Source organism: Postia placenta (assembly GCF_002117355.1).
Source record: "Postia placenta MAD-698-R-SB12 unplaced genomic scaffold POSPLAscaffold_20, whole genome shotgun sequence".
In the NCBI taxonomy this organism is placed as follows: domain Eukaryota; kingdom Fungi; phylum Basidiomycota; class Agaricomycetes; order Polyporales; family Adustoporiaceae; genus Rhodonia; species Rhodonia placenta.
In genome coordinates this window covers 518496-545441 of record NW_020169851.1, presented here as the reverse complement: position 1 = coordinate 545441, position 26946 = coordinate 518496, and the positions used below count along the sequence as shown (strand labels likewise).

At 52.1% G+C, this 26946-nt stretch overlaps 10 protein-coding genes across 10 annotated transcripts in view; 5 read left to right on the top strand and 5 right to left on the bottom strand.

Moving 5' to 3' along the window:
* Window positions 1-5022, top strand: part of POSPLADRAFT_1186298 (glycoside hydrolase family 38 protein) — a gene marked incomplete at its 5' end in the record, with an annotated part of 6630 nt that extends 1608 nt beyond the window's left edge. Inside the window, 22 exons of the mRNA XM_024489214.1 lie at window positions 477-688; window positions 746-1077; window positions 1126-1255; window positions 1309-1580; window positions 1703-1779; window positions 1844-1902; window positions 1955-2038; window positions 2095-2244; window positions 2303-2330; window positions 2391-2443; window positions 2497-2621; window positions 2793-3139; window positions 3191-3290; window positions 3360-3436; window positions 3487-3617; window positions 3670-3691; window positions 3746-3826; window positions 3891-4015; window positions 4071-4206; window positions 4259-4357; window positions 4411-4798; window positions 4855-5022. Coding sequence (XP_024333798.1) covers window positions 477-688; window positions 746-1077; window positions 1126-1255; window positions 1309-1580; window positions 1703-1779; window positions 1844-1902; window positions 1955-2038; window positions 2095-2244; window positions 2303-2330; window positions 2391-2443; window positions 2497-2621; window positions 2793-3139; window positions 3191-3290; window positions 3360-3436; window positions 3487-3617; window positions 3670-3691; window positions 3746-3826; window positions 3891-4015; window positions 4071-4206; window positions 4259-4357; window positions 4411-4798; window positions 4855-4906 — 3080 coding nt within the window. The 3' untranslated portion in view covers window positions 4907-5022. The remainder of the gene's footprint in view (window positions 1-476; window positions 689-745; window positions 1078-1125; window positions 1256-1308; window positions 1581-1702; window positions 1780-1843; window positions 1903-1954; window positions 2039-2094; window positions 2245-2302; window positions 2331-2390; window positions 2444-2496; window positions 2622-2792; window positions 3140-3190; window positions 3291-3359; window positions 3437-3486; window positions 3618-3669; window positions 3692-3745; window positions 3827-3890; window positions 4016-4070; window positions 4207-4258; window positions 4358-4410; window positions 4799-4854) is intronic.
* Window positions 5023-5783: 761 nt separating this feature from the next.
* Window positions 5784-8153, bottom strand: POSPLADRAFT_1067996 (hypothetical protein; the record flags this gene model as incomplete). The annotated part of the gene is made up of 10 exons (XM_024482255.1): window positions 5784-6313; window positions 6379-6468; window positions 6527-6774; window positions 6827-6986; window positions 7037-7111; window positions 7171-7194; window positions 7247-7511; window positions 7563-7640; window positions 7699-8029; window positions 8088-8153. The coding sequence occupies 10 exons, from the start codon at window positions 8151-8153 to the stop codon at window positions 5941-5943; spliced, it is 1710 nt and encodes a 569-aa protein (XP_024333797.1). The 3' UTR covers window positions 5784-5940.
* A 1091-nt stretch (window positions 8154-9244) lies between these two features.
* Window positions 9245-10203, bottom strand: POSPLADRAFT_1041822 (hypothetical protein). Its single transcript, XM_024477981.1, has 5 exons — window positions 9872-10203; window positions 9586-9844; window positions 9487-9538; window positions 9350-9427; window positions 9245-9285 (listed from the first exon to the last, which is right to left on the bottom strand). Exons 1-2 carry the CDS (start codon window positions 9882-9884, stop codon window positions 9642-9644), a joined length of 216 nt encoding a protein of 71 aa, XP_024333796.1. The 5' UTR covers window positions 9885-10203; the 3' UTR covers window positions 9245-9285; window positions 9350-9427; window positions 9487-9538; window positions 9586-9641.
* A 626-nt stretch (window positions 10204-10829) lies between these two features.
* POSPLADRAFT_1062148 (hypothetical protein) lies at window positions 10830-11453 on the top strand (the record flags this gene model as incomplete). Its single annotated transcript, XM_024481482.1, has 3 exons — window positions 10830-10911; window positions 10976-11160; window positions 11217-11453. 3 exons carry the CDS (start codon window positions 10830-10832, stop codon window positions 11451-11453), a joined length of 504 nt encoding a protein of 167 aa, XP_024333795.1.
* Window positions 11454-12038: 585 nt separating this feature from the next.
* Window positions 12039-13944, bottom strand: POSPLADRAFT_1158126 (hypothetical protein; the record flags this gene model as incomplete). The annotated part of the gene is made up of 8 exons (XM_024487283.1): window positions 12039-12223; window positions 12306-12437; window positions 12492-12627; window positions 12679-12877; window positions 12927-13015; window positions 13084-13308; window positions 13368-13715; window positions 13765-13944. 8 exons carry the CDS (start codon window positions 13942-13944, stop codon window positions 12039-12041), a joined length of 1494 nt encoding a protein of 497 aa, XP_024333794.1.
* An 869-nt stretch (window positions 13945-14813) lies between these two features.
* POSPLADRAFT_1158087 (hypothetical protein) lies at window positions 14814-16497 on the top strand (the record flags this gene model as incomplete). Its single annotated transcript, XM_024487277.1, has 8 exons — window positions 14814-14958; window positions 15018-15104; window positions 15161-15375; window positions 15466-15650; window positions 15708-15875; window positions 15936-16053; window positions 16109-16193; window positions 16364-16497. 8 exons carry the CDS (start codon window positions 14814-14816, stop codon window positions 16495-16497), a joined length of 1137 nt encoding a protein of 378 aa, XP_024333793.1.
* A 1472-nt stretch (window positions 16498-17969) lies between these two features.
* On the top strand, window positions 17970-18838 carry POSPLADRAFT_1077263 (hypothetical protein; the record flags this gene model as incomplete). The annotated part of the gene is made up of 4 exons (XM_024482949.1): window positions 17970-18253; window positions 18311-18486; window positions 18549-18694; window positions 18755-18838. Coding segments are annotated over 4 exons (690 nt in total), but the record flags the coding sequence as incomplete, so codon positions are not given.
* A 689-nt stretch (window positions 18839-19527) lies between these two features.
* POSPLADRAFT_1158030 (hypothetical protein) lies at window positions 19528-20655 on the bottom strand (the record flags this gene model as incomplete). Its single annotated transcript, XM_024487269.1, has 6 exons — window positions 19528-19786; window positions 19850-20001; window positions 20063-20219; window positions 20278-20367; window positions 20424-20457; window positions 20508-20655. Coding segments are annotated over 6 exons (840 nt in total), but the record flags the coding sequence as incomplete, so codon positions are not given.
* A 730-nt stretch (window positions 20656-21385) lies between these two features.
* Window positions 21386-22007, top strand: POSPLADRAFT_1037208 (hypothetical protein; the record flags this gene model as incomplete). Its single annotated transcript, XM_024477205.1, has 2 exons — window positions 21386-21463; window positions 21492-22007. The coding sequence occupies 2 exons, from the start codon at window positions 21386-21388 to the stop codon at window positions 22005-22007; spliced, it is 594 nt and encodes a 197-aa protein (XP_024333790.1).
* A 2497-nt stretch (window positions 22008-24504) lies between these two features.
* POSPLADRAFT_1186288 (hypothetical protein) lies at window positions 24505-26203 on the bottom strand (the record flags this gene model as incomplete). The annotated part of the gene is made up of 5 exons (XM_024489213.1): window positions 24505-24743; window positions 24804-25331; window positions 25382-25467; window positions 25522-25646; window positions 25698-26203. 5 exons carry the CDS (start codon window positions 26201-26203, stop codon window positions 24573-24575), a joined length of 1416 nt encoding a protein of 471 aa, XP_024333789.1. The 3' UTR covers window positions 24505-24572.
* Between the last annotated feature and the right edge of the window lie 743 nt (window positions 26204-26946).

Genomic DNA, 26946 nt, shown 5'->3' with positions numbered 1-26946 from the left:
GGGGGGGGCGGGGTCCGGGGGGGGTTGTCTCATGACGACTGAAGGAGTGAGGAGAGCAAGACTCTGATCTAGTGTGTAGCCTACGGTCAGCATGAGACCCACCACCCCCTCGACCGTGCGCAGGCGCCTCCGCGTGCCATTCAACATGGCCTGCATGCAGTCATGACAGCACGAGTTATGCAGCGCATTTCGATGTCAACGTGCATTTGACAGGGAGACAACTGGTTAACGCCGTTGGTTTCCTGCTCCGTCTTGTGATATTGTTGATGGTGAACGCCATGCAGAACACGTCCGGTTGCCGCGGAATCCTTCGTTGTTAGTTTATATACACATAACGGTCCTTCCGCACCGGAGTTTTGGTGCTTAGGTCGCAAGCGTTTCTTAATGCGCCGAAAGTTTTATTGTTTGGTCATGCAATTGACTTCATATGTCCTTACGTGGCACACTCCATAGGCTGATCAGATACATTTTGACAGTCGAGTTCGACCCGGGGTGCGAAGCCATGGTTTTCACCACAGACGGTGTGCCTTTGCAGGGCATTACCGGCGGCTATGGTGGTGACCGTCGCGTTGAGCACATCATACCGCGCGAGGCAGTCAAGGCAGGAAAGTACGAGGTCGTCATTGAGTCCTCATGCAACGGCATGTTCGGAGTGCCCTGGAACGGCGATACGATTGAACCCCCAGACGTGCGTTTGCCACATCTGACCATCGTCTGTCATACGTGTTAACCATGTCCGTTGCAGATGAACCGCTACTTTTCGCTTGCCTCGGCCGATCTTGTGGTCCCCAACCAGGAGGCATGGGGGCTTTGGCATGATTTCACAACACTGCGCGAGATATCGGAGACGCTTCCCGGTAACACGTCTCTGCAGAACCGCGCGCTTGTCGCTGCAAATGCAATCATGAACGCGTTTGACAAGCACGAACCAACGAGCGTTTCCCGTGCTCGCGCGATTGCCGCGGAGGTATTCGGCGCGGGTTGGGAAGAGAAGGGTGCGGCGGTCTATGAAGAAGGCGTACCGAAGGGCGAGGAGAGCATCTGGGGCGTCGGTAATTGCCATATTGACACTGCATGGTTAGTAGCCGCTCTGACGGATGCGAACAATTATTGATCATGGCGCAGGCTCTGGCCGTACCGCGTCACACAGCAGAAGGTCGCGCGGTCGTGGGCAACTCAGGTGGACTTGATGGAACGTTATCCTGAGCATCGCTTCGTCGCGAGCCAGGCACAACAATTCAAGTGGCTTGAACAGGTTCGCATCCTCATACCTGCTGGTGTCTTCCTCCCGCTCACGGGGAGAAGTAGCTGTACCCACCGCTTTTCGAGCGTGTCAAGGAGAAGATAACGTCCGGCCAGTTCATCCCGATCGGGGGGTCTTGGGTGGAGAATGACGCGAACATGCCGTCTGGAGAGGCGCTCGCGCGGCAGTTTATTTTTGGGCAGCGGTTCTTCGAAACCCGCTTTGGCAAGCGCTGCGAGACGGCCTGGCTCCCTGATACGTTTGGTCTGACTGGGGCACTACCGCAGCTGATCCGATTGGCGGGAATGAAGTACTTTTTCACTCAGAAGCTCAGCTGGTAAGCGCATACTCCGCGTATATCGGGCTGGCGCTGATGCGGGAGGGGCGCGTGTGCAGGAATAACATGTGAGCCTATGACGCATGAATGAACTGAACATCGACTCTAACGATTCTAATAAGCAACGTCTTCCCTCATTCCACGTTCAATTGGGTCGGTATTGATGGCTCGCAGGTATTATGTCACATGACCCCTGTCGGTGAGCTATATTGTTTACACGTTCAACATCTATCTGGGATATATTAACATTCTGTCGGTTCAAGACACGTATACTGCGCAGGCCACAGTTGGAGATGTCCATAAGGGCATCACAAACCACAAGGTACAGGCACATCGGATCATAACCGTTCAACTAACGATGATCGGTCCGGCAGAATCTGGAATCATCTGACACATCATTGCTTGCGTTCGGCAATGGGGATGGTGGGGGTGGCCCTCTCGCAAAGATGCTTGAGAACGTGGGCATGCATTTTCTCCCGGCACGAATTTGTCTTGATGACATACTGTTTGTCAGTTGCGGCGTATCCGAGCGGTGTCCAACGTTTCGCGCGAAATTCCGCCAGTCAGCATGGGCCGGTCCGTTGATGACTTCTTCCAGACAATTGAGAAGAAGTCGGATGAAGGCAACAAGCTACCAAATTGGAGTGGCGAGCTCTACTTGGAGGTTCTGTCTCCTTAACATCCTTCACCAATAGGAATCAATCATAAACCTATTTTTCCAGTTCCACAGAGGAACCTACACATCGCATGGTACGTAGAGTACTCTGTCCATCTTGACCGCACGGCGCCTGGCCTAACGAGGGGGTGCAGGCTCGATAAAGAAGGGGAACCGCAAGTCGGAGATTCTACTCAGAGATATCGAGGTGCGATTTTCTACCATTTCTCCATCTTGAAAACGATATATGCTGTGATTTAGATTCTGGCAACCTTAGCTTCCCTGTACCGATACCACAAGAAGGATTATGCGTATCCAGATGCAAAGATCAACGAGTGCTGGGAGAAGGTTCTATTGAATCAATGTAAGGAGGTTCATATCTCGTCGTTTTATTCAAACTAACTCACAGATGCTCATCCGATAGTCCATGACGGTGAGCACGCTTGATAGCTCATGTTGAATGCCTCTGAATGTATTGTGGCCTGCAGTCCTGCCAGGATCTGCCATGTGAGTGTGAATGCTGTGGACCCTGCAATATGCTCACGCAAATGCACTAGTGGTATGGTCTACGAGGATGCCGAGAAGCTCTACGCAGAGGTGCGCAAAGAAGGCGAAAAGCTTCTTGAGGAAGCATTCGGCGCTCTCTTCCCGAAATCCATCCCCGTATCTCCCTCCACGCAGATCCCCAATAAGGCAGGACGTCTCATTGCCTTAAACACTACTCCATTTGCCCGACGTGATGTCATTAAGGTACCTTTGGGTGGCAATGCCCGGATCAAGAACCAGGTCGTGCAGGCCTCGAAGGACGTAAAGACAGGTTATGCTCTGATGGAATCTGAATCTGATGGGAATGGAAATCTATCAGTCTCGACAGGTTTGTACGCAGACTGTATGCCGGTTTCAGGTATGCTTTATAGCTATAGGCCGCGGTCAACACAAATTGATGTCTGTGCAGTCTTCACGAATGGATCCGACCACTTCGTGCTGCGTAACTCAAGCGTTCAGTTGACAATAACACAAGGGAGGATCACCAGCCTGCGCGACGTCGCTCTTGAGTTCGATTATTCCTGATTGTGCACTGATCAAACGCTAACCAGGCACCCTGACTTTTTTCATGCTTCCAGCCGCGAACTCATTCCTTCAGGACAGAGCGGTGGCCTTGTCATATTTGACGATAAGCCCAATTACTGGGACGCATGGGGTAAATCGCACTACATGGTCAACATCGTTTATATTGATGCTCGGTCTTAGATGTTGAGATACACCACCTCGAGACGCCTCATCAACTCGAGTTTGGGGACATCTCGGTTGTCGCTGAGGGGCCGTTACGTGCGTCCATCAAGTCAGTTGTCAAATACAGACAGAGCACCATTGATGTCACGGTATGTTACACACATTTCATCCCGAGTCAACAGTGTTCTCACGGAGATCCAGATTTCTTTGGATGCAATTACGGGTGTGTTCGATTTGTTATCTAATAGAGACGATAGAGATACTTATGCAAGTTCAGCATCCAAGAAGAAAAATTCACGGTCCATGTTCGTCTTCGATGCGGTTGTGGACTGGCACGAGAAGCATGAATTCCTGAAGTGTAAGGACTAGCGATCAGACAGTCTACACAAAAGAACTCACATGCACATACACTGGTCCGCTAGTCGAGCTCCCGCTTAATATCCGCAACGACAATGCCACATACGAGACTCAGTTCGGCTTTGTTCAACGGCCTACGCACAAGAATACCACATGGGACATGGCTAAGTTCGAAGTGTGCGGTCACAAGGTACGTTAATGTATCATCTTGCAACTGCAGTTCTTGCTAATCGAGTCGTCGGTAGTATGCGGATCTTAGCGAGTTTGGTTATGGTGTCGCTCTACTATCTGAGTCAAAGTATGGTTTCTCTTGTAGAGGAAATGTTCTCTCCATTTCGCTTCTGCGTGCCGCTACTGCTCCCGATGCCAGTCAGGATCAAGGTGCGTGCAGCCTAATTATATTTAGCGGACCGGTGATGCTCATTGCCTATAGGGACGCATGAGTTCTCTTGGGCAGTCATGCCTCACAAGGGACATTTCCTGGAGTCTGATGTGCCACAAGCGGCGTATGTGTTCAATTCTCCGCTCCATGGTCAGTATCATGACACGAAGTACTTTGACACAACATCTGAACAAGCTCTATAGTCCGCTACCTACTCGACGAAGGAGTGGAAGCTCCGTTGCTCAATGCAGAACCGCCATTCAAGCTGGAGGGAGCAAGCAACGTCTTTCTCGAGACAGTGAAACGTGGACTTTATGATGATTTCAGCCCCAACTCCGAGCCAGCGTCCGTAGTGACTGTGGTGCTGAGGCTCTATGAAGCGTTTGGGGGGCATGCACACCCGAAACTCAAGTTTGCCAAACATGTACCTGTCTTGAAAGTGTTCACGACAAACCTGCTGGAGGACGAAGAATTACAGTTGAACATGTTCAAAGATGAGGACAAACTGACTGTCGTGAAGTTGGACTTCCATGGATTTGAAGTCAAGACTGTCAAAATTATCCTTGGAAAGCCGCATGTGGGTGCTTCAGGGTGAGTCAGAATGATGCATCACTAGTATTTCAACATTGATACAGTCCAATGAACAGGGCCACGATAAAGCGAGACAGCTGGGTGACCATTGATGATGAGTGTCTTTGAAGAATGATACATTGCTTGAGTTTCGCGTTGTACGTTTCGTATCCATTGGCCTTGAGCCTGAATGGCGTGTCTTGTGTATGAACCGTTGTTGTCATTATCAAGGAATTATATCAGAATGATATGGACTATGCTTTTAAAACCCGGTGGTGCGCCTCATTCTCACGGATGAAATGTTCGACTGATGACCCGTAAGGCTCATACACATGCTACCCAGTGGGTGATAGGACGTTCGTGACGAGTGCGGCAGTGCTGATGACAGAAACTACGACGGCATGGGGTCTGACAGAGTGCTTTACCGAACATCTCGGTTTAGTCCATTGCTGGTAGGATCTATTAGTCAGGCGGCTCTCAACAGGTTCTTGAAACCAATAGGCTACTGCAAGGTGAATTAATGCGTGAACAAACAGTCGAGTGATAACAGCGATGGCACCCTCCCAGTGGAAGCTAGAGCTGGCGTTGCTCTATTCACAGTGCTTCTCTTCACTCCGTATCGCTCTCATACTCGAAACAAGACTCGAGCGCACGTTCGCCGCTGCTCGGCGCACCCAACGTATACTCAGCAATGGTCGAGTCAGGAGGGCTGCGTGGGACAGAGGCCATATATTTAGTGTGGATTTTGTTCCAACTAACAAAGACACAACAGTGAGAAGTGATAGATTGTCTTAAGACCCTGACAACCTACCGAGATCGATTTTCGAGCGACAGACTGCTCGCGCACCACTTCTCCATGCTACTGACCACCCTGCGATAGAATGAAACCCGCTACGATAGGTAAAGGGCGACGCCCTCAAGAGGATATAGAACTGGATTCCCAAAACGAGGATTCTGACAGTGCCTCATGCCAGATCTTGACTGATTCTAGTTCACCAAGAACCAATGTGCCTAAACATATTTTATCTTAAATAGCACTTACGGCGCAAAGTGACATTGTCTCCACTAGGTAGTTCTTGTGAAGTTGTTGAACGGAAGGTACAGTCAGAAAGTGTGCGAAACTCCTTTCTGTAAGGCACAGCACGTATATCTGAACTATTCACTCATGTGCGCGGCTTCAGGAAGACCGGAAGCGTGCCCTTTTGGAACGCGAAATAATCGCGCAGTTCCTCCACCCACTGTGCCTTGTCGTATCCGTCAGCGAGACGCATGTTGAAATGCTGTAACAGATAAGCGAGCACCATCCGCATGGCAAGGATTGCGACCGGGCGACCCACGCAATTCGCGGGCCCGGAGGAGAACGGAATGAACGCATCGGGATTCACCGTAAATGGCATATTCTCCGAGCCTTTATCATCACGGCGGGCAAGCCAACGTTGAGGCATGAAGGAATCCGGGTGCGGGGCGAAATAGCGGGAGTCCCGCTGGACGGCATACGGAGATACGAATACTCCCGTTCCTTCAGATACGACCAATCTACAACCGGAAACGGAACGAGGGATGAGTTAAAAGACAAAGAGTGAGAGTGAGCGTCTATATACCTGTTGCCAATGGCATGGCTGCCACTGCCAGGCGTCGGTGATCGTTGTAGCGATGTAGGAATGGATGGGTACAGCCGCAGTGCTTCGTTTCTACCAGAAGACGCGATATCAGCCAAATCTCACGATATGTGAAGAGAACATGCGATACATGACGGCGTTCAGGTATTCCATGCTCGCAAGCTTCGAGGCATCTACCGGTTCTCCTTGCCCAGGTGGGAAGGCAGCATCTACCTCCTGCTGAAGTAGTGTGTAGCACGCCGGATGTGCCAGAATACAGTAGAACACATTGCATAGTGCCACAGCTGTCGTATCCGAGCCCGCCAACATAGCCGTGACCGCGTTTGTCATGATCACCGGGAACGGCGGAGGTTTTCTGTCTTCTGGTGCCTCATCGAGCTGCATCCCAATGAATCAAGATGGTACGTATACGCATAGCAGGAAGACGCACAAGGTGGTAGAACAGGTCGTTTTGTATAGACCCTTCTTGCATACGGTGGGTGACTTGTTTGAAAGCAAAGTCACCAAGTGCCTTCATATGTCGACCGATGTATGGTAGATACGACAAGGAGGGCGCAATCCATGGGATCTGTTGCGTCAATGCAGGGAGTCTATGGGAGGCAGTTTTAGAGAGGTCGGCAGTTGTAGCAGTCTCACTCACTGTAGGCCGGCGACCATTGTCTTGTATATACCATCCTTGTCACCGTCATGCATCAGCTCAAACCCGCCTCCGAATCTATGCAATTAGAACTCGGGGTGAGAAAATAAGGAGCCTTACATATGAGATACACTTACACCATATCACCCATGAAATCGAACCTGAATAGTTGTGAGCTCTTGGTATTGCTGAAAAACAGACCGTAACACCCACGTAAAGTAGCTCAGCCATTGAGACAAATCAGCTTCGACTTCTCTCTGAGGTTGCTCTGCGCATCGTTCATTGAGCTCCTCGGAGAGCTGCGCGGTTCTCCGAATGAGGATCGGTTCGTATCCTTTCACTGCAGCCGTAGTGAAAGCGCGATTCCAAACGCGACGCGATTCTGCATGAAGTTTCTTATCACGGGCGCCAATAAGGTGTCCTTTCGCGTTCTTGGCACCTGCACCTCTCTTTCCGGAGATGCGTCGTCCTTCCCATACTATGATAGATGTAAATGAAAAGGGTACTCTTGAAAGCGAACTAAACTTGCATGAGCCTTTGGGCATGCCCTGTGGGCCTAGAATGAACGGGAAGATGTCTACCTCCGTGGTAGATAGCTCATTCGGACCTGTGGTGGGTAGTAAGACCAGTAGAAGTATCAGGGGGGCGACAATGATGATACTCACCAACACGAACTATGGGGCCATACCGGGAGTGGAGCTCGTGAAAGTACAGATGCAGCTTGCCCCGAGAGGTCATGTAGACTAACCAAAGCTTAGAGATTTTGCACAAAAAGGGGCCTGGGTATGGGGCTAGCGGATGAAAGGGAGACAAGCGATATAGGCAGGCGCAAGATAAGACGACAGCATAATGCACCACGAAGGAAAGAGACGCGGCGCGTAGAAAGGAGAGGCTTTGCGATAAGAGAACAGTCGAGAAAGCGGGCACAACCCCCAGAAGAACGGTTAGAGTACTAAGACTTTTGGCCTCATACCACTTGAGCCACAGGTACGTTGCCTAAACAGCTGAAAGGTCACTACTTCTTCGGCGAGGCAGTGCGAGTGGAAGCACTTACGACTGCTGGTAACGCACACACTAGAATCGCATCTCTATCCGATGAAACCTTTCCTGGCTGAAACATTCTTTATGTTGGTCAATATTGCGGGCAGCGCTTCTTCACTTTTCTAGCGATGCCAGTCAGGATGGCTGGTGGTGAGTGAGCGACTCGGATGCGGTCAGGGCTTATATCACACTACGATGCAGACTGTGGCAGAGCTATACAAATAGACACATATAGAGAATTACGGAGCACCACAGTTGCCCTTACCCGTGGAAGCACGGCCCCCCTTAGTCTCGTAACCAGACGTTAAGGGGGGGAGAAGGGATCACGTGGAGTGTTACTATATCTGGATGCGGAGTTCCAAAAAACCCTGCACGACTCCCCCCCTTAACGTCTGGTGCATTTTGCAGGGAGGGAGGGGGGTATCCGTCACGCCCTGGCGCTTAACGCGTCTGCAGCGTGTCTTGCCTGCGATGTGTTCCGTCAATCTATGTACGGCGCGTAGTATGGCTCCCGCTATATCCACTCTTGCCGAGTTCTCGTACGGTCTTTCAACGCTCTCGGTGTCTATCCTCAAGAAGGCCCGTGAGGAAGCAGCAAAAACGCACCAGTACTCGTCTGCAGAGACAGAAGCCCCGAGTGGTCGTCAAAGATATCGCTGCCCAAGTCCGAAGCCGGCGGGGAGTCCAGGTCGGAGTCAGAATCGTCAACCACACTGCGTAGCGAGCTCAGCCAAGGGCTCAGATGAGTAGTTGAAATAGACGACATTATGATTATGTAGGTTGTCTACCATAGCATACATGCGCATACATCGACTAGCGACTGAGTTTCGAAGTGCGCGGCGCGAGACGCGAGGCGCGTCGGACGCATTCACGTACGCGAGCAGACGCGAGAGGTAACGGCGTCGTCACCAGTGACTTTGGTGACGCGTGATGGATACCCCCTTCCCTCCCTACAAAATTCACCAGACCTTATAGGCGAGAGTGTGCAGGGGTTTTTAGATCTCCGCCACCCAATTGGGTAATATCACACGTGATCCGCCTATAAGGTCTGGAAACGAGACTAGGCCCCCCTCCAGTGGGAAAAACACGGAGGAACTCGATCAAGGAAGGAAATATAAACGCCCAGTTCAGCAGGGTGGCGCACTGGCGTCTATGGCGAGAGACTATACATCTTTCAACACTGAGTCTTCCATCCGCTAGAAGCTGCATCGGTATGCTGTGCAGTCTACATCTAATAGCATCGCATCGTGCTACATTGAGAATTTTTGCACCCAGCATCATGCGTATTTCGGGTACACAGGCTTCCCAGCGCAGACCGCATCATCACCCATTCGGCCCCATGCCTTGATACATGTGCGCACGCTATTGGGAACAATTGTGACCATTAGGTGTATATCTCCTCCACTGCTTAGACAGCTTGGCTTCAACCAAGCTTGAACTCAAACCTGTCTAAGACGACACTTTGTAAGTCTGCAAACCTGTTTCGCGGAAAATCTCTAAGTCTCTGCTAGTCTAAGGTCCGATTCTGTGAGTCTCGTATTGGGACGTTTCAAATGCTGAGTAAGTACTAACAGAGCCTCACGTCTGCTACACCATGGCCGTCGCCTTTTAAGTTCGGATTAAAGGATGCAATGTGCCGTAACAGTTCCCAAGAACCCAACCTCGGTCTGATGCACCCTAAATGTGTCATGGTGTTCTGGACATGCGCCAAGGGACATGCGTCAAGTGTGAAACTATTCAGGTCCAACCAAAGCCAGCGCTGAGCTGTATCTGGCAAACGTTGCTGTTTCTAAACACCATAGCGGCACATCTTCCCACTGTACACCGCGTATGCTCCACCTCATCAGATATCTTTTTCATGTCTTGTCCTGTTCTTGATCATCGCGCAGCATATTCGGCGATGCGAAGTGGCTCACAGGCCTGCTGCTTACCTGTCCCATCTTTGCTGGTGTCCTTTCAACACTTTGTGGAATCACGAATATTCTCATTCCATAATATAAGACTGCTGCGAGATTTGTTGAAGTCTGCAGTTCAGCTCATTACAGGTTCTCCCGTCCCTCTACCTTGACGCCATAATTATCCAGAATGACCGTATACATAGCTGGTACAAATGCTCGAGTACCCATATGCTCCGTCGCTCTGCAAGGCATTATCTATGGTATTGTTCAAACGTATCCTGCATCATTCCATTACACTGCTTACAATGATACTACCCATAGGATTCTCTGTGTGCATGTTCGGGCTGACAATTTGGACTCTGGCATTTCAACGCAGACTGCGAGGAAGTGTTCTCATGGTTTCTACCGCCTGTGTGCTTTGGGCTCTCAGCACTGCCGTAAGTACTTACGCGAGAGTTTCTTCCATACCATTTAACGGCCTATGCAGCGTATGTGTATTGACATCAATCTCACCATACGGGCGTTTGTGTATCACATCAACGAAGGACAGGTTGGACCGCAGCAATACCTATCCACCTTCTCCTCGACCACCTCTTTGACTGACAATACTATATATGGGCTACAAACCCTGATTGGGGACGCTATTGTCGTATGCAGTTTCGCACACTTTGACATGTCTGACATACTCATGGCCGCACATTAGATTTATCGTTGCTATGTTGTATGGCAAAGCTGGTGGATCATTGTATTTCCTTGCCTTACCTGGTTGGGTGCCCTAGGTTTGGTGTTGTCTTGTTAGCTTCCGTATACACATGCTGAGTAATCGACCACAAGGGAGCATGTGTTACATCTTGGATATGTTTGCGAGCGGCGTGGTATCGGGCCAACGTGGTCTCATCATCTATGTGTTCACGTTTGCCGCCAATATATCGGCAACAGGTGCGTGACTCTCGAGTGGGACTCTTTGAATGCGAAATGACAATATCCTTGTCTTTCCCCTTAGCTGCTCTCGCATATCGCATTTGGAAAGTGGACAGAGATGCTGCCTGTCAGACTAGCTCGCGCAGTAGCTTGCGACCCGTGGCCATTGTCATCATCGAGTCCGGAGCCATATATACAGCAATTCTAATCCTTGCTCTCATTGCGGCGATACATGCGCTAGAGGCGGAGTACGTCGTCAATAGCATTGTGCGTACACCTGTTATATCACGGCAGCGAGAATATGCTGACCGAATACTGTGAAGATCCCAGCTGTGATCTCGGCAACGTTCAACATGGTCTTTATACGCATCGCTCTAGCGAGAGTACCGGGCGCAAGTTCTTCGTCCTCGCCCAAAATCACAGTCAGCTCTGTGTTATTCAACCCCAGGGCGTTCGCTACGAGCACCAAGAGAACAGGAAGCAGTGCCAATGTCTCCGCCACTCCGCCAGTGTATATTCAGGATGTCTCCACCGAGAGGGATGGGATAGACTCAGTATGAGTTGCTTTGGGTGCAATAGAACAAATTCTTTTTCGTGTATATTATATGTATTAAATTCTCAGTCTGAACGTTCAGGCTTTGCATGATCCCCTTCAGGCCCCATTCTTTCCTGCACTTTTATTCTAGATATCCTAGATAGTGCTAGTGGGTCCCTGTGACGACAAGTAGAAACAGCTTGGTTACAACAAATACCTGCGGACTACAACATCCGCCACCGTCATCGCGTACACTATGGGAATCGCGCGGATAGTACGATCCGAATAAGCGCTCATATCTCGCTTGCCACATTTGCTTCCCTCAGTGATTCAAAGCGGTTCGAGATCTTTCCAGCCCGCTGGAAACAGTGATCAAGGTCAATCAGGAAGGTAGACAAAGGGAAAATTAATACATGAGTAACTACATCGGCATACCGTAGCTTGCGGGAAGGAACAGGAACACATGTAGATGTGGCGTTGTGTGGTCCTAGCCTTCGACTGGCGCCGAAATATAGTGGTGTATAGACCGAGACTTAGAGATGCGCAACAGAGCTACATATAATTACGCGAGTCGACTGTGCATCTATGCATTTCACATCAGTAGCGACTATCATAGGAAGTCCAACCCAATCCCGGCCTGGAAGCCTTTTCTAAACCCGTCGCTCTTGCTCGCCACCAGAGGGACGCCGAAGTTGAGCTCCACACGTACTGGATCGAGCTTGTACACGAGGCCCACGCCCGCCGCGATGGATGGCTTGCTAATGCTATCCATGATGTTATCTTTGAGGGATTTTGCTGCAGATCGAGGGAAGGGTAGATAGGTCAGCAAGTCAGCGAAGTCCACAACATTAATAGCAATGCCGCAAACAACGCGCACCTTTGTCCATTGCATCTAATCGCCCTGCGTTCACGAAGAAGTGGGTCTTCACAGGCCAGTCCGGTTTATACGGGATGTCGGTGATTAGGCTCACGCCCGTCGCCCAATACAGGTCTCCACCCAATGAGTCAGCTGCACATAGACGTTGTCAGTCCACATATGGGGGCCGGAGAAAAAGCGGCTTACGGCCGTCACGGGATCCTAGCCCATTGGCCCGGAACATGCGCACACTCAATGGACCACCGAGCTGGAAGCGGTCAGAGAACGGCGCTGGTCGCGCTAGGTTCCATAGTAAACCTGATCGCGCCGCGAATGACACGGTCTGTATACATGTAAGGCGAGGTGTGATGAGCTATGAGGAACGAAAACGTACGATACCAGGAGCCAGCGCACGCGATAATTGTGTATGAGCCTCGCCTTTGTAGAAGGACGCGTCGCCCCCGAGGCCGGCTAGTTCCTGAAACAACTTTACGTACGAGCCGCGCGTCCCAAGCAGCCTATCGTCGCGCGTGTCACGAACCCACGAATGCGACACCGCGGATTTGATGCTCTGACCAGCAGCTTCCCGCATGCTAGCGCCCTCGTTGTTAGTTATTCATAGAAGCTATGGATGATTCTTACCTGATGGACGCCGTTGGCGTCAAATTCCCTACATGCCGCAGCGCGGCCTCATACGCGAATTCGTGCATTCCAACGGGGATCGCACCTGTCTGTATTCATTGGGGACGGTCTATCAACCAGCCGCGCACAAGGGAAGAGACAAGCTGACCTAGCTCACCCTGACAACAGCGCGCACACCGCGCAGCCCCTCGGAGCTACTCGCGAAGCTCGAGTTATCCCGCTCGAGGCCGAACACGGAGAGCTCGCCGCGAGTCTTGAGGGTGGGCGTGAGCGGCGCGGAGAGAGCCGCATTGAATGCAACGCGTGTTTTGGTCGCAAAGGCAAGATTCGCCTCGAAAATCTCTGCGCCCCCGAACGCGTTCCGCACGCGACAGGTCGCACTCTACACAGGAGCGTATGAGCTAAGCTCAAGCTCAAGGAAGGATCAGAGGAGCTACATACTGCGCCACCCTCATTGTTGCCTAGTTGTGTACTGGTATTTAGATAGAACCGGCCTTTCTCACGCGTCTTGAAGACAATATCCACGTCCCCAGCCTGTGCAAGGGGGTCGCGACTGGTTTCCAACTTCGCCTCCACAGCTTGGAAGATTTCGGTTTCCTGCAAAAGGTTCCCGATATGCCGTGTAGTGTGAAGCACGTCCCCGAGTGTCGTCTTGGTATCGTCGAAGGGGGTCGTAGATTGAGGAAGAAACGGTGTGACGAGGGTCGCCAGGAATGACTTGCGCGTCCTGACCGCGCCTTCAACACGCACGGACGCAATGCGGAGAGGAGTGGTCAAGTTGTCGTTAATCTTGTTCCATGATTTAGTGTTGGGATGTGCAAACACATACGTTACTTACCACTTCCGCGAGATGCAGCACGGCCGATTCATACTCTCCCCGCAACTTCCTGCCAAGTCGCTCCTCCTGCCACTTCTGCAGTTTCTCGAGTTCAAGCGCATCTGGCTCCTTGTCGCGAGGAGACGAGGTGTTGAGTAAAGGTGGCTGCAGCGGAGGAGCGGTGAGCTCGGAATCCGCCATGGGTTAAAGAGTAAAGCGTTACCGACGCGCGCTGGTGACCCATATGTGACAGATCATATCTGTTCTATAAAAGGCAAGTCCTGCAAATCCAAAATCCGAGTCGTGGCACGATGCGGGGGCTTGAACCAGGACGTTACTTGTGCATAGTGAAGCCTTTGGCCTCCTCCAATTTATTCATAGATATTCTCGAAGGAGTAGAGGTAGGTGTACGATAAGAGACAGCGCTCGCTGCTGTGGACGAATACATACAGTCGCGTTTTCCTGAGTGCGTAGAATATAGACTTCAGCTGCGCTTGGCAGTCTCATCCTCCGCCGCATAAGACGCAATTTTTGTCAGAAAACGCAAGAAGACAGAAGCTCTCCCGAGACACACCAATGCACACAGACACTCTAGGTTCCATCCTAATTTACCTCAAGTTTATATTACGTTCGTGGCCTAAGGTATATTAAGTCACCGTATCAAATGATAGATTGGGACATTGTTGATTAAAGCAAGGATCATCGCGGCACTTCCCCTGGGCGTTGACGGAGTGTGGTGGGTGAGGTCGGCTTTCGCCGGTGGCTACGGGTCATTGCGTAAGCGTCGATGCGTCGGCAAATAAAGATATACTCGCAGATCAGGGAGGTGTCCTAGTAGCGAAGCTACATATTACCGAGAAGGACTTTTTACCTATGACGTACTGGGTTACATAAACACAACAGTCGCGACGCGTGACAAATCATGTGAATGTGACATAACGTGCCGCGAGAGTGTGAGAGTGGATGTACGCACTCTCACACTCTTGCAAGTTGCCCCCCTCATCTGTCGGCGTGTCCTCTCAAGTTTGAGCCGAGACAAAGGATATAGCAGGCTCTACCAGCCATTCGAGATGGCGACGGAAGTCAGCAGCTCTATAAAAGCTCTTGATGCTACTTCTGTGCACCGTATATCCTCGGGACAGGTCGTCATCGACTTACAGACAGCTGTGAAGGAGTTAGTAGAGAATAGTCTGGATGCTGGGGCGACTTCTATAGGTACATATCTGTCTCATGTATACTACACAATCGTCATTATTCACATTGTTATGATGTAGAGGTCCGTTTTAAGGATCACGGTCTGGCCTCCATCGAGGTGGTTGACAATGGCAGTGGTATCGCTCCCGAGGATTATGATGCAATCGGTTCGTTACAAATAATGGTGGATATGTTACACCTCGCACTCATGAGCACACAACAGGGTTGAAGCATCATACCTCGAAGTTATCATCATTCACCGACCTGACACTTCTGCGCACCTTCGGTTTTCGTGGTGAAGCGCTGTCTTCACTGTGTGCGCTCTGTGAACAGGTCTCTGTGACTACTGCGACTGCGAATGAAGCGCCAATGGGTTCAATCATCGAACTTGATCGCGCAGGCCGTGTTGTGAGCAAACAGGGAAAGGTCGCCAGGCAGGTATTCGTTGCAATCTCATACTATGTCATCGTCAGCTGACCGAAGGTCGTGTATTTAATACCATCTATTCTCAAACCTCGAACTGTGCAGCGTGGTACCACAGTCTTGGTAACAGGCCTATTCAAACCGCTTCCCGTGCGCCGAAAGGAGCTAGAACGCAATGCCAAGCGCGAATTTAGCAAAGCGCTGGCGTTACTTTCCGCGTATGCGCTGGTCCCTTGCGCTCAGGAGAACAAGGGCGTGCGTTTGACGGTCACGCATCTTGCCGGCAGCGGGTATGTGGCTTGCTATCTGTCTTGGACGAGCCTCTCATGGCTCACCTTCCCATTCAGAAAAAAGTCGGTCCAGATGCGAACGAACGGCGCACCTTCAACACGTGCTTCTGTCACCGCTCTCTGGGGCCCTAAGGCGCTGGAGCAGCTCGTGGACCTTGATATTCGGTTCGGTGTAGAGACTGAACGCGCGGTCCTGCGGCGGCGCGGTATTTTTGATGACGAGGCGTTTGTGTACCTGCTTATGCCGTCATGTCATGTACTGATTCCTGCTTGCCCGTCATGCAGATCCTCTAGCGAAGTCCGGGTCCGGGGGTTGATCTCGAAGTTCGCGGTGGGATGCGGACGGACGAGCTCGGACCGGCAGTTCTTCTTCATCAACGGCCGTCCTTGTAGCCCATCGAAGGTACGCACTTTCTTTGACAGGTTGTGTCCGCATGCTCATGCGCGTGTTGTTGTAGGTGCAGAAGGCGTTCAACGAGGTATACCGAACGTTTAACGCGAACCAGGCCCCGTTCATCGTGGCGGACTTCATCCTTCCCACCGGTAAGTTGTGCCCTGGCGCTTCGTGTCTTCTATCCTTGTGTCATCCATTCCCCTGTTCCCTCCGCCGGTGTGCTCCCACGATGTCATCGTCTTCTTGGAATCGTGTTCGCACACGAGATCTCCAAGGTCATGTGAAATATCCCATATCTCATATTTCTGGACTTGACCAGATTCATGCGACGTGAACGTCAGTCCCGACAAGCGCACAATCCTACTGCACAGTGAGAGCAACCTTGTGCAGTCCCTGAAGGTGAGTTCTTCCGCCGGGTCGCCGGGGCCTGCGACCATCACACACGCGGTGTAACCTCTTCCCGGCACTCACTGCATCGCGTACCTCTCTCACACTGTCTAACTTTCCGCTGTCTGCCTTAGATCGCTCTAGAACAGAAGTTTGCACCTTCTCGTGCGACATATGATATCAACGCTTCTTCTTCCCTTCAAACGCCGCTCAAGCAAGGCAGTCAACTGCCTTCTACTCAATTGTCTATGCCAGATAAGCAGCAGCCGCTTTTTCTTGAAGACGGCGAGGAAGACAACGCTGAGCCCGAGTCTCTTCGTCGGGATACACTCATAGACAGAAATGGCGGCTGCCCCATTGGCCAGCACGAAAGCGACAGCTTCGGGGAACCCACATTGCTGCTGCGGCATACAGATTCGAACGATGTCCAAGACGCGCCTACTGACGTGCTCCTGGCCTCATATGAGGCCCCAATTGCAGCATATCCCACTCTTGGTGATCACGGGAGCGAGGAACTCAGTTCTCTGGCGCAAGGCGTGCAGCGTGTATCTGCCCGCCATATCCCTGGTGTGGATCTAGGCGATCAAGATCAAGACCGCGAAATAGTAGTATCCGAACCGCCGGGCAACGATGACGAACTATCATTGTCGGCGACGCAGCTGCGGGATGCAACAGCTGATCCGGGCTCACCGTCAGCAAACCAGGTACCTCCTCGCCCCGAAGTGAGCGGACACCATGAGGGCCGTGTGCGCATAGAGTCCGCGACTGAACGAAGTAGCATGGCAACAGCAGCGCGCTCTATGGTTCCTGGACGCTATTCGCCCAGCTGCCCCATCGAGGAGAAAGGTTCACGGAAGGTTCAGACTGTACTGAGTACATCTGGTGCCTCATGGAATCTACATCAACGATCGAACGAGGATCCGACTCCCCCATTCAAGAGGCGAAGGATAGAAGACTCCAAGGTGGCGAAGGAGGGAAAGGGCGCATCACAAGAGCTTAGGACGATGTTGAAACCTTTTGCTAACGGCGGCAGTCAGACTGTGGACGTAGACCTGGAAGAGGTCGAGACTGAAGGCAGCGAAGGAAGCGAAGATAGCGAGGAGAGAAGAGAGATTCCAGAGCGTAAGCAGGAGAGACGGCAGGCGGACCGCGAGCTATCAGTCGAAGCCGATGATATGGATGTCGATAGGCTACCTTCTTCGCAGGTAGATGGTATGGTCATTGACCACGACGATGCAGAGATATCCGCAGAGCTACCCTGGCAGGACAACATCTATCACACAACCGATGTCGGTCCTAACGTCCCACGAGAATCAACACCTCTCGACACGTCTCTCGGTACGCCCACTGCGTCTACAAGCTCTACTTCCAAGTCTAGTCGTGCCTCTCGTCTTGAAGTGGTTCGCAGCACCGAGGATGAAGACGTATCCTTGCGGTTTGATTCGTCGCGTGTGTCGTCGTCGTGGAAGCGCCTGCAGGCATGGCAGGCGACCGATGCGTATAATCCCCCCAGTTCGCAGCCTATAGGGATTCAGCGCGATGCCGGGATTGCCAACGCGGAGGACGATGCGAAGGCGGCCGAGGCTCTCTCTCTTGTCATTGACAAAACGGACTTCGCATCGATGGAGATCGTTGGGCAATTCAATTTAGGGTTTATCATCGCGCGACGGCATACGTCGCCTACCGCATTGGCAGATGCTCATGGGAACGGCAGAGGGCACATGGACGATCTCTTTATCGTCGACCAACACGCCGCGGACGAGAAGTACAACTTCGAGACGCTTCAGCAGACCACGGAGATCATATCTCAGAAACTCATTCGGTGAGATCATACACCGTTCCGTTCTTCCAAACCCTAGGACCTTAACTTCCAAATCAGCCCACAGCCTCTTGAGTTGACCGCCGCCGATGAGATACTGGCGACTGAGAATCTAGATGTCCTTAAACGAAATGGATTTGAGATAGACATAGATGACGATGCGACGTTTGGCGACGGGCATCGACTTAAGTTGTGCGCACAGCCCATTAGCGAGAACACCGTTTTCGACGTCAAGGGTGAGTGCAAAACACTCCGTTCTCATCTAGTGTCTCACTAACGACGCTCGGGGCCCTCGCAGATCTGGAGGAGTTGCTACATTTACTACAAGACCGTCCCACAGGCCAGATGGTCAGATGCTCTAAGGCACGCGCTATGTTTGCAATGAGAGCTTGTCGGAAAAGCGTCATGATTGGGATGGCTCTAGACCGGCGGCAAATGACATCTGTAAGTTCTGATCACGCGAGGATAACCCACGGACACTCATCTGACGTTGGCCGGATGCAGGTAGTTCGCCATATGGGGATGATAGACCAGCCCTGGAACTGTCCTCATGGCCGGCCCACGATGCGACATTTGTCTGACATTAGTCGCACAGGGGGCGACTGGTGGAAGGGCCGCCGCCATAGCATCGATTGGGTGAGCTTCGGGAATCAATGAGAAGTCCATCAGGTCTAGTTGTCTCTACCGTTCCTGCTTGATATACTGCTTGATATACAATGTTGGTTGCTACTTTTGATTTGAGGACGTCGACAGATTGTGTCGAGCTAGACACTCACGTCGTTGTTGAGAACATCGAGGCCGCTAGCTTAATGAGACGACTAGCATGGGTAAGGAGCTTGAATTGCTACCCTCAAGTTGATGAGACGATCGCAAGGGTCGCTACGTCATTGAACCACGAGGAATGCTTCGGAGACAAGAAGTGGGAAAGAGGTGAACTGAATGGTCACTTCCTACCCACGCTGCTAAGTGCAGTTCACTGCACTGTGCTTCTTCTTCCATCGGAATCAACATAGTTCTGGGAACATTGCATCATCCAGTCAACGTGGTCAAGCGTCATCGTCGCGCGCTCTCCGAAGGAACCAGCCATCCTGCACTCAGGGTCGCGAAGCACACCAGGTGCGCATAGCGCTGCAACTCGTTACATTTATATGTTGATACACCAGCCAGAGGTAATGGCCGTAACGCAGTGTCTACCCGATAACCTATAAAATACATCCATGGTGACTCTGCGCGACACCCGCCCATAACGTCCATTATAAGAGATGGCAATGACGTAGTCATAGTACGACTCGGAAACTATTGAGTGCTCGACGATCTTCGGAAGTCAGTCCAACGTAGCTAGAGCTATTGGGACTGATGGGGGAGTGGGAGGAGCCGTGAGATGATAAAGATGGCCCCAGATATTGAATGGGCACGACGTTCGACAGGCGAGGCAAGGAAAGCGCACCACTTGAGCTGTGCCGAGATGTTGTTGAGCCAGTTGAGTTGGTCACGACACTGGTTGACGAGGAGGAAGACGAGGAAGACGACTCTGGCCTGTCAATCGGGGACGTAATAGAGGGGGAGGGTGATGGCAGAGCCCAGGAGTTCCTGGACCACTCCAAGTCACCACGAGCCTGCTCGTGACCACTGTCTGCGCGTACAACCCTTGTCGGATTGCCTCGCGGAGAGGTAAAGACGCCCTCGGGGACGCGAAGACTGCGCAAGAAGTCGTAGTCGTCGATGACGGGTAGATGTGTGTAATCATCGCCCTGGATGAACCGCGTAGGTGAGCGCTCAGTACGGCGCAAGCGACTGGCCTGCCAGAGATACCGAAAAGTAGGCTACGATATGCCATTTCCTGGGCTCGGATTGGCTCGTGTAGACATGGGTAGAATATGTCTGCTTCGTGAGGCCATCGGGTTTCGATGGCCGGTCTTGACGGGTGGGAGCAGGTTGGTAGCTCAGTGGATCTAGAGTCCTGCGTGCTCTGCGAGCAGAATTGGTATCATGGCGGCCGAACACGCCAAATGCTGATGGACACATACCGTCTAGCTGCTTTTGCCGCCTTCTCTTCCGGCGTAGTCTCTATCTTCTCTTCGTAGAACAAGTAGTCTCCTCGCATTCTGCTCTGAGACCTAGCAGATCGCACAGTCAATCAATCACGCCGTCATCGTCTACTGACTGAACGTACCATCTTCTACCATCAGTCCATCGCTCCAAACCACCTGACTCAGATATTACATTCTGGGGGCACCTGGGTGAGCATGTAACATACCTTGCTTGTGCTCCGCCTCCTCCCATACGAACACGTTGCCGGAGTCCAACTGTTCACGTTCAGTAGCCGTGAGCCGTCTTGTGATCAATGGAAGCATGTTGCGTCGAACGGCTTCGAATATCACATGAGCATCTTTGGCGTCGCGGAGGTCTACAGAGAGCACATGTTAGTGTGAATTGATACACTCAACAACGCTTCAACGTACGCAGCGCCTGGACAGTGGCAGGACTCGCCGACGAGGTAGCTTGGAGGGGTGCCATCGGGATGGGAGAGTAAGGGGCGGAAAAAGAGAGCAGACCTCGGAGTTGAGCTGGTCGTAGTCGGTAGATCTGGCCGTAGCGTGAGAGGGGTTTGGATGAGTGGTATGATTAGATGTACCCTTCGCTGACTTTATACCGGTGTCTCTGGGTGAGGACCTGTTGTGGGCTGTTGTTATGATCAACCCGACGATAACGGGATATAGAAGGAGAGTGAGGCTGCCCGGTGATGGTAAGTTCGACATTCCGAAGGCGAGCAGCAGCTTGATTGGGCCAGTAACCAGTACACATGTTCTGAATGGGCGTCAGTCTATCTGATTTCGCAGGAGGAGGCTTGGAGGAATCACATATTTTGTGTGATACGTATGACGCAGGGGGAAGGGTTAACTTCGGAAGCACCAGCTGTGCACCCGGAGTAGAGCGGCTAAAGAGTATAAGATTTAGGTTCTGCATGACGTTGCTATCAGCCACATGTTCCATGGAAGACCACAATAGAAGAAACGCATACCCTACGGAAACTGACATTTTGCATGGCGTGTCCCCTTCCATCAAAGTGCACACGCACGCTCATGAGAGAACTCTCCGCCGGCATTGCTTGCAGCGTGCCTTCCTCGTGCAACCATGCCAATGCAGTGCTTCAGAATCCGCGACTGCACCATCCCGCTGGCGTTGCCCCTGATAGCAACGTTGGCGCCGGGTGTTAGTGCTTGCATCATCTTACGTGCAGACGGATCTGGCCGACACGATAACCATACACACGCGCTATACCTCGGGCTATGAGAAGACCTGCAAGGACGTGACTCCGATCCGCGCCAACTCCAAACCCAACTTGGTGATCCCATGGTGTACTAGTTGGCGTCGTCCGCTAGTCATCGGAGTAAGAACCGTCAAAGCATGGCGCTCTCTGAAGACAGCAGAAACTCGCGGAAAACATTGGCACGAGTTGGCCTACCCAAATAGAGTGATTGGCGAGAGATGCACAAGGGGCATTGGCGGAAGCGTGTACGTCAAGAGAAGGCATGACGAAGATAGGATTCAGCAGCTGATGCTTCCTCGGATCGGCTCAAACGGGTGCGCCGCGCTCGAGTCCAGGCAGGCAACCGGGCAGCCGTCATCAAGACAGACTCGGGCGCGGCATGACGAATGCGGCGATCCGCCGAAAAGGAAATCGATTAGAGTAATGACCAGATCATCACAGGACTGCGTTGATGTCATGGTGATCACCGAATGTGCTACAAAATAAGAAATAAGCAAGACCACGTTTGGTGAGTATATTGGATTCAGCGTTCAGGAGAATACGTACTCAAGCGACAAGTGTGGGCTAAAGCATGCACAGGAGGAAATTGTGCTTCCATATTGTGAGAGATGCCACGGTAATGAGACAATCAGAGCATGCTAACGAGACCGGAAGGGCCATGTGCGCACCTCTTGACCAACGTCTAAAACTCACGACGTCTAATGACCTCTGGCCAGGAAGAGGAAACGCTGAGAGAAGATGTGTCTGAAATGAGACACTTCAGTTTGTCTGACTCTGTACGTATCGCAGGAGCCGGACAGAACTCGAAGTGGTAACACCTGACGAATATCATTTTCTGTCAAGACCGGGACTAACTCTGTAGTCTATCACATCCGGACTTCATCGCAAGCCGGGACTAAGGTCCGGCCGCGCAGTCTGCTGACAGGAGACATGCTATCATGTGTGCCGAGAGCATTATCAACACTGATGCCAACATGATTTTATCCACTCACAATTTTACGGAACCTGTTATGTGCCGACAAAATGGCCATTCCATGCCTCGTTCGAGTACGCAGCATTAATCCTGCTGCACTGTCCCCCAGATATGGTAGAAATGTGGTCACCAGAGCAGGTGACGGCGGCACATCTCTGTCGGATGGGCAAAAGTACTCTCCGTCGCGCTCCATTTAATGCTACCGCCGCAGTGTTTTCTGTTGGGAACGACAGTTCGGCACCACAGCTCGGAGATAACCAATCATGTGGTCTCCGTTACTCATGTGAGCCGAAAAAGCATGAGAGGAGTAGTGCCACCGGTCGGGAAATACAATTCTGTAATATCGGACTCACCTCCGTTATTGAAGATTTGCGCGGAAAAGGAAAGCCTGAACGTACCTCTGAGATTCATACCTGGTCTCGAACTTTATGTATGGTGTCTCCTTTATAGTACGAACGCAAACCAGACGTCCTTTGGTAGTGGCCGGTAGTATTGTCTTGGTCACCGAAGAAGCCGTGCGCGACGAGTCCGCTTTCGGAAGTCCGGAACGAAGGTGGGTCGCTACAAATCCCGCTGCAGGGTCGACATTCGCAGCGCCCATTGGTGCGCAATTGGAGCATCGAATGTACAAAATAGACACGGGGCAAAGCTGTAACTGCGATGAGATGAAGGAGACACCGACGATCTGAAATCAGCGTCACCGTTCTGCTTATTCAATAATCGTTACGTGGTTGATTCGCTAAATGGATACTACGGCTTCTACGAGCTGTCCTTGCGCGTGCATATATGGCTGGTATGAACGGATGAGCATAGATTTTACGTGTGAGGCGCAAGAAGCTCACGCCATACAAACAACATACGGACCAATGTCGAGATTGTGCGAGCGCATTGAGTCGTTTAGTCGAGACTTCGAAGACCGATCGTAAACGGGCCGTGCTGTATACGTACTGTTCTCGTCTGCCAACTGACCTCATGGAAGTCGAGGTGTGCCTTCGCCCTGTTCTTCTGAACCTAACAAGCTATCAGGGCACAATGCCGGCATGTGCCTGCTCAATAGCATGCTGAGATCCGGTCGTAACAGGTTCCGCCAATCTCTTAGTAGAGCCTCAGGCACCGAGTGCGTCTAAGCTCTGTGAGCGAGAATGCATCAGCACTGAAGAATCGATGCAATGGCATTACTCTAGAGGTATTGGTAGATCAAAGCTCTACCGGAGCCAAAACCATAAGCCGTGATGTTTGAAGCGGAATGCGGTGGAAGTAAGTCCAATCAACATGAAGGCTCGGCACGGAACTCCTCTCAACGCATGTGTTTAGCCCCCTACAGGAAATGAAGGTTATCATCTACTTGATCAACTGAGAACGAACCTCGAATCATACGTGGCAAGGGAAGTGCTAGTACCTCATTGCACCCGCGCGACTCTTGTCGTGGCTGTGCTTCACGATACGCAGAGCACAGCTGAAAGAACTGAGAAGCATACACTATGAACGTCCATGGCGCTCTGAACACGGATGTAATGGTCGTTCGGATGCTATGGTAGTCGAAGTGCATGATAGAGTGCGTCTGCTATACTAGTAACGCGTAGCCGCCCAACGTTGGGCGGCTACGCTAGTCTCCCGGCGTACGGCGATACTTCCTCCGAACTTTCTTAGCCTCAGGACGTCCGTGTCTGATAGCCATGCCCTTCATCAGATAATACTTACCGCGGGCTATATTACGGTAACGACCTAGAGCTTCAAGCCCCAACTTGATTCACCTCGAGCTTTTAAAATCGGGGCAGCAGACTTTATTCACCTCCGCCATGCCAAGAGTCATGTACTAGTGGATCTAGGAGGAACGTGGCGGAAACCTGACGTCCTGGTGGAAGCGAATACAAATTGGGTCTGAATCCGTCGGATCGCGAACTCTGTCCAATTCACAGCGCATTTGAACTCAGCTGACTTGAACACCGTTGTTATAGTATCAGACCTGTACACATAGCAGAAGACGTCGCAGAGTCCCGTATGTTTTTTCAATGATTTTATGTCTTTATTATTTGAGGCTCTACTTCTATAGTTGTTTTCAGACGATTTTATGTATATTAGAATGTAAATGACGCGGCGTTTTTGCGATTGCCGAGGATATAGACGAGGGCTTGCGATATGAAAAGTCCAACAACAATACCAACGACGACTTCCACCATCGCATAACCGGTGTCGATACCGCCGTTGTCTCCTTGGCCGTTAATACCTCCGGCTTGTGACAGTCCAGACTAAGATAGAGAAAATATTGTCAGACGGATTGAAGCGAAGCGTTAGCCAGGATCACTTACAGGGACCAAGAAGAGAACGCCGGGCACCATGACCGTGAATGCGGTACCGCCCAGCATTCTGGAGTAGATATTCCCCAGAAGTCCGATCGCGAACGCTCCGATGGCGGAGACGATATCGGAGTGGTTGAAAATAAACATGCTGGCGATCTTGTTGGCGGCGTAGCCCACGCAGGAGATGAAGACCATGACGATGAGGTCCCACGACAACAGAGGCTGCTGGTTCGCGAGCGAGCACAGAAGCGCGAAGAGGGGGACAAGGAAGAACTGCGTCCACCATGGGAAGGGCTGCAGGTACCACGGGAATTCAGGCGGGCGGTAGCAGTTGATGACGATATTCTGCACGACGATGGGTGTAGAGTTGGTGAAACTGAACGCGCCGCTCAAGGTGCTGCCCGTATTGGGGTCGGCGATGTAAGTGCCAGTGATAGTGACGGCACTGGCGGCGCGAGCGGCAAGGGTTGTTACTTCGGTATGTGCGTGGGGATCAAAGAGCAGGAAGAGCTCCGAGCCGATCTCCAGACCGAATGACTGCAGGAGTGGTGAATTGCCGATCGATGGGGTGGTGGAAAAGGACTTACGATGAACAGAGTAACAATGAGCGCGTAGACGAGGTTGACACTGCCACAGACGAGATTCTTGGAGCCAAGCTCAAGAGCGCTGCACACTATGATGGGCGTTAGACCTGCCTCGAGACACCGCAGGTAATGCAGAAACGTACAAACAAGGAATCCCGGCAGGATGCCAATAATTGCCGATGAAGATATGGCCGAGTAGCAGAAGACCTGTGATCTAATGCTACTCAGGCCACGAGCGGCGAATGAAATGCCGACAGTGACGGTAGTGCTACCATAGCGTCAGCATATGTGCGAATGGGCACAAACCGAAAACACTCACTCCCATACATTGGCATAAATAGTGCCACTTTTCGAGGAAACATAGGTTTGCACGAAGCATAGGGCAAATGCACCCACGCCTGCAAGCCACATGTCCACGAAGGAGCCACCGAACGCCAAGGGGCAAATGAGCGCTGACAGACAGAAGGAGAGCACGAGCTTCGCTCGCGGGCCGTATATCGGCGGCTCCTGAAGCATGCTGTCCAGCTTCCGCATCGCTTCCTTCGCACTGACCTCGTCGTGCACGACCGCACGGTAGATCTGGTGGACACGGTGCAGCGCACCGAGCGCGAGCTGACTCTTGCGGCAGAGGACGTGCACTTCGGACGTGCCGTCGCTGTCGTTGCCGAAGGATGCGATGATGGTGGTGGGGAGATGCACGGTCTGCAGCTCGACCTCGAGGATGCGCGCGGCAGCGAGGAGCTGGGATTCGAGTCGATGTGAGGGCGCCGCGTACTTGACGAGAGCCTTCCCAAGGACGAGAAGGAAGTCCTGGCGGTTCTGCATAGCTGCCAAAGTATATCAGTCATTGTGCAAATGCACAAATGAACAAAGGCATACTGGTGACATTGTACTCGATCCGCGCACGCTGTAGGTGCTTCCGCCTTTGGCGGTAGGACATGAGACGAAGGCGCTCCTTTTCGTCGCGTCTGACGTCGCCTATAGTCTCCTTGCGCACGCCGGTAATAACGGGGTCGTCAGGGTCGAATATAGGCGACCCGTCACCGTACTGCAACAAGAGGTTCATGTTGCGGATGTTATCCCACTTGCGCTTCGCCTGGGCAGCGTCCTCCGTACACGGACGGTAGCGGCGGAGAACAGCCTTGACGTCCTCATCCAGATCCTCGTCCAGGTCCTCGTCATCCTCAAAAGAGGCGCGGAACTTGGGTTTGGGAGCAGGCGCTGCGCGCCCACCGTGGGCGGTGGGGGGCGCGGGGATATCATACGGATGACGGTATGATGACAGCGAATACTGTGACATGTCGTCGTTCGAGCGCGTATCCGCATCGAGGAGCGTGTCCTCGGAGTCTTCGGAGTCGCAGCGTGTGTCCGCGGAGAACCGGACGCGCTTCTTGTCCCGCGGCGGGTCCTGCATGGCGGAGGTGGATTGGACTTCGCGTGGGTCTGCGGCGTAGAATGCCTGAGGCGTAGGCAAAGACGAGGCGCGCGTGCGCTCAGCGTCGCCGAACTCGTCGGGCGACTCGTAGACGGGGCCGTCGACGAAGCGCACCCTAGCGGGGGTGCGCGCG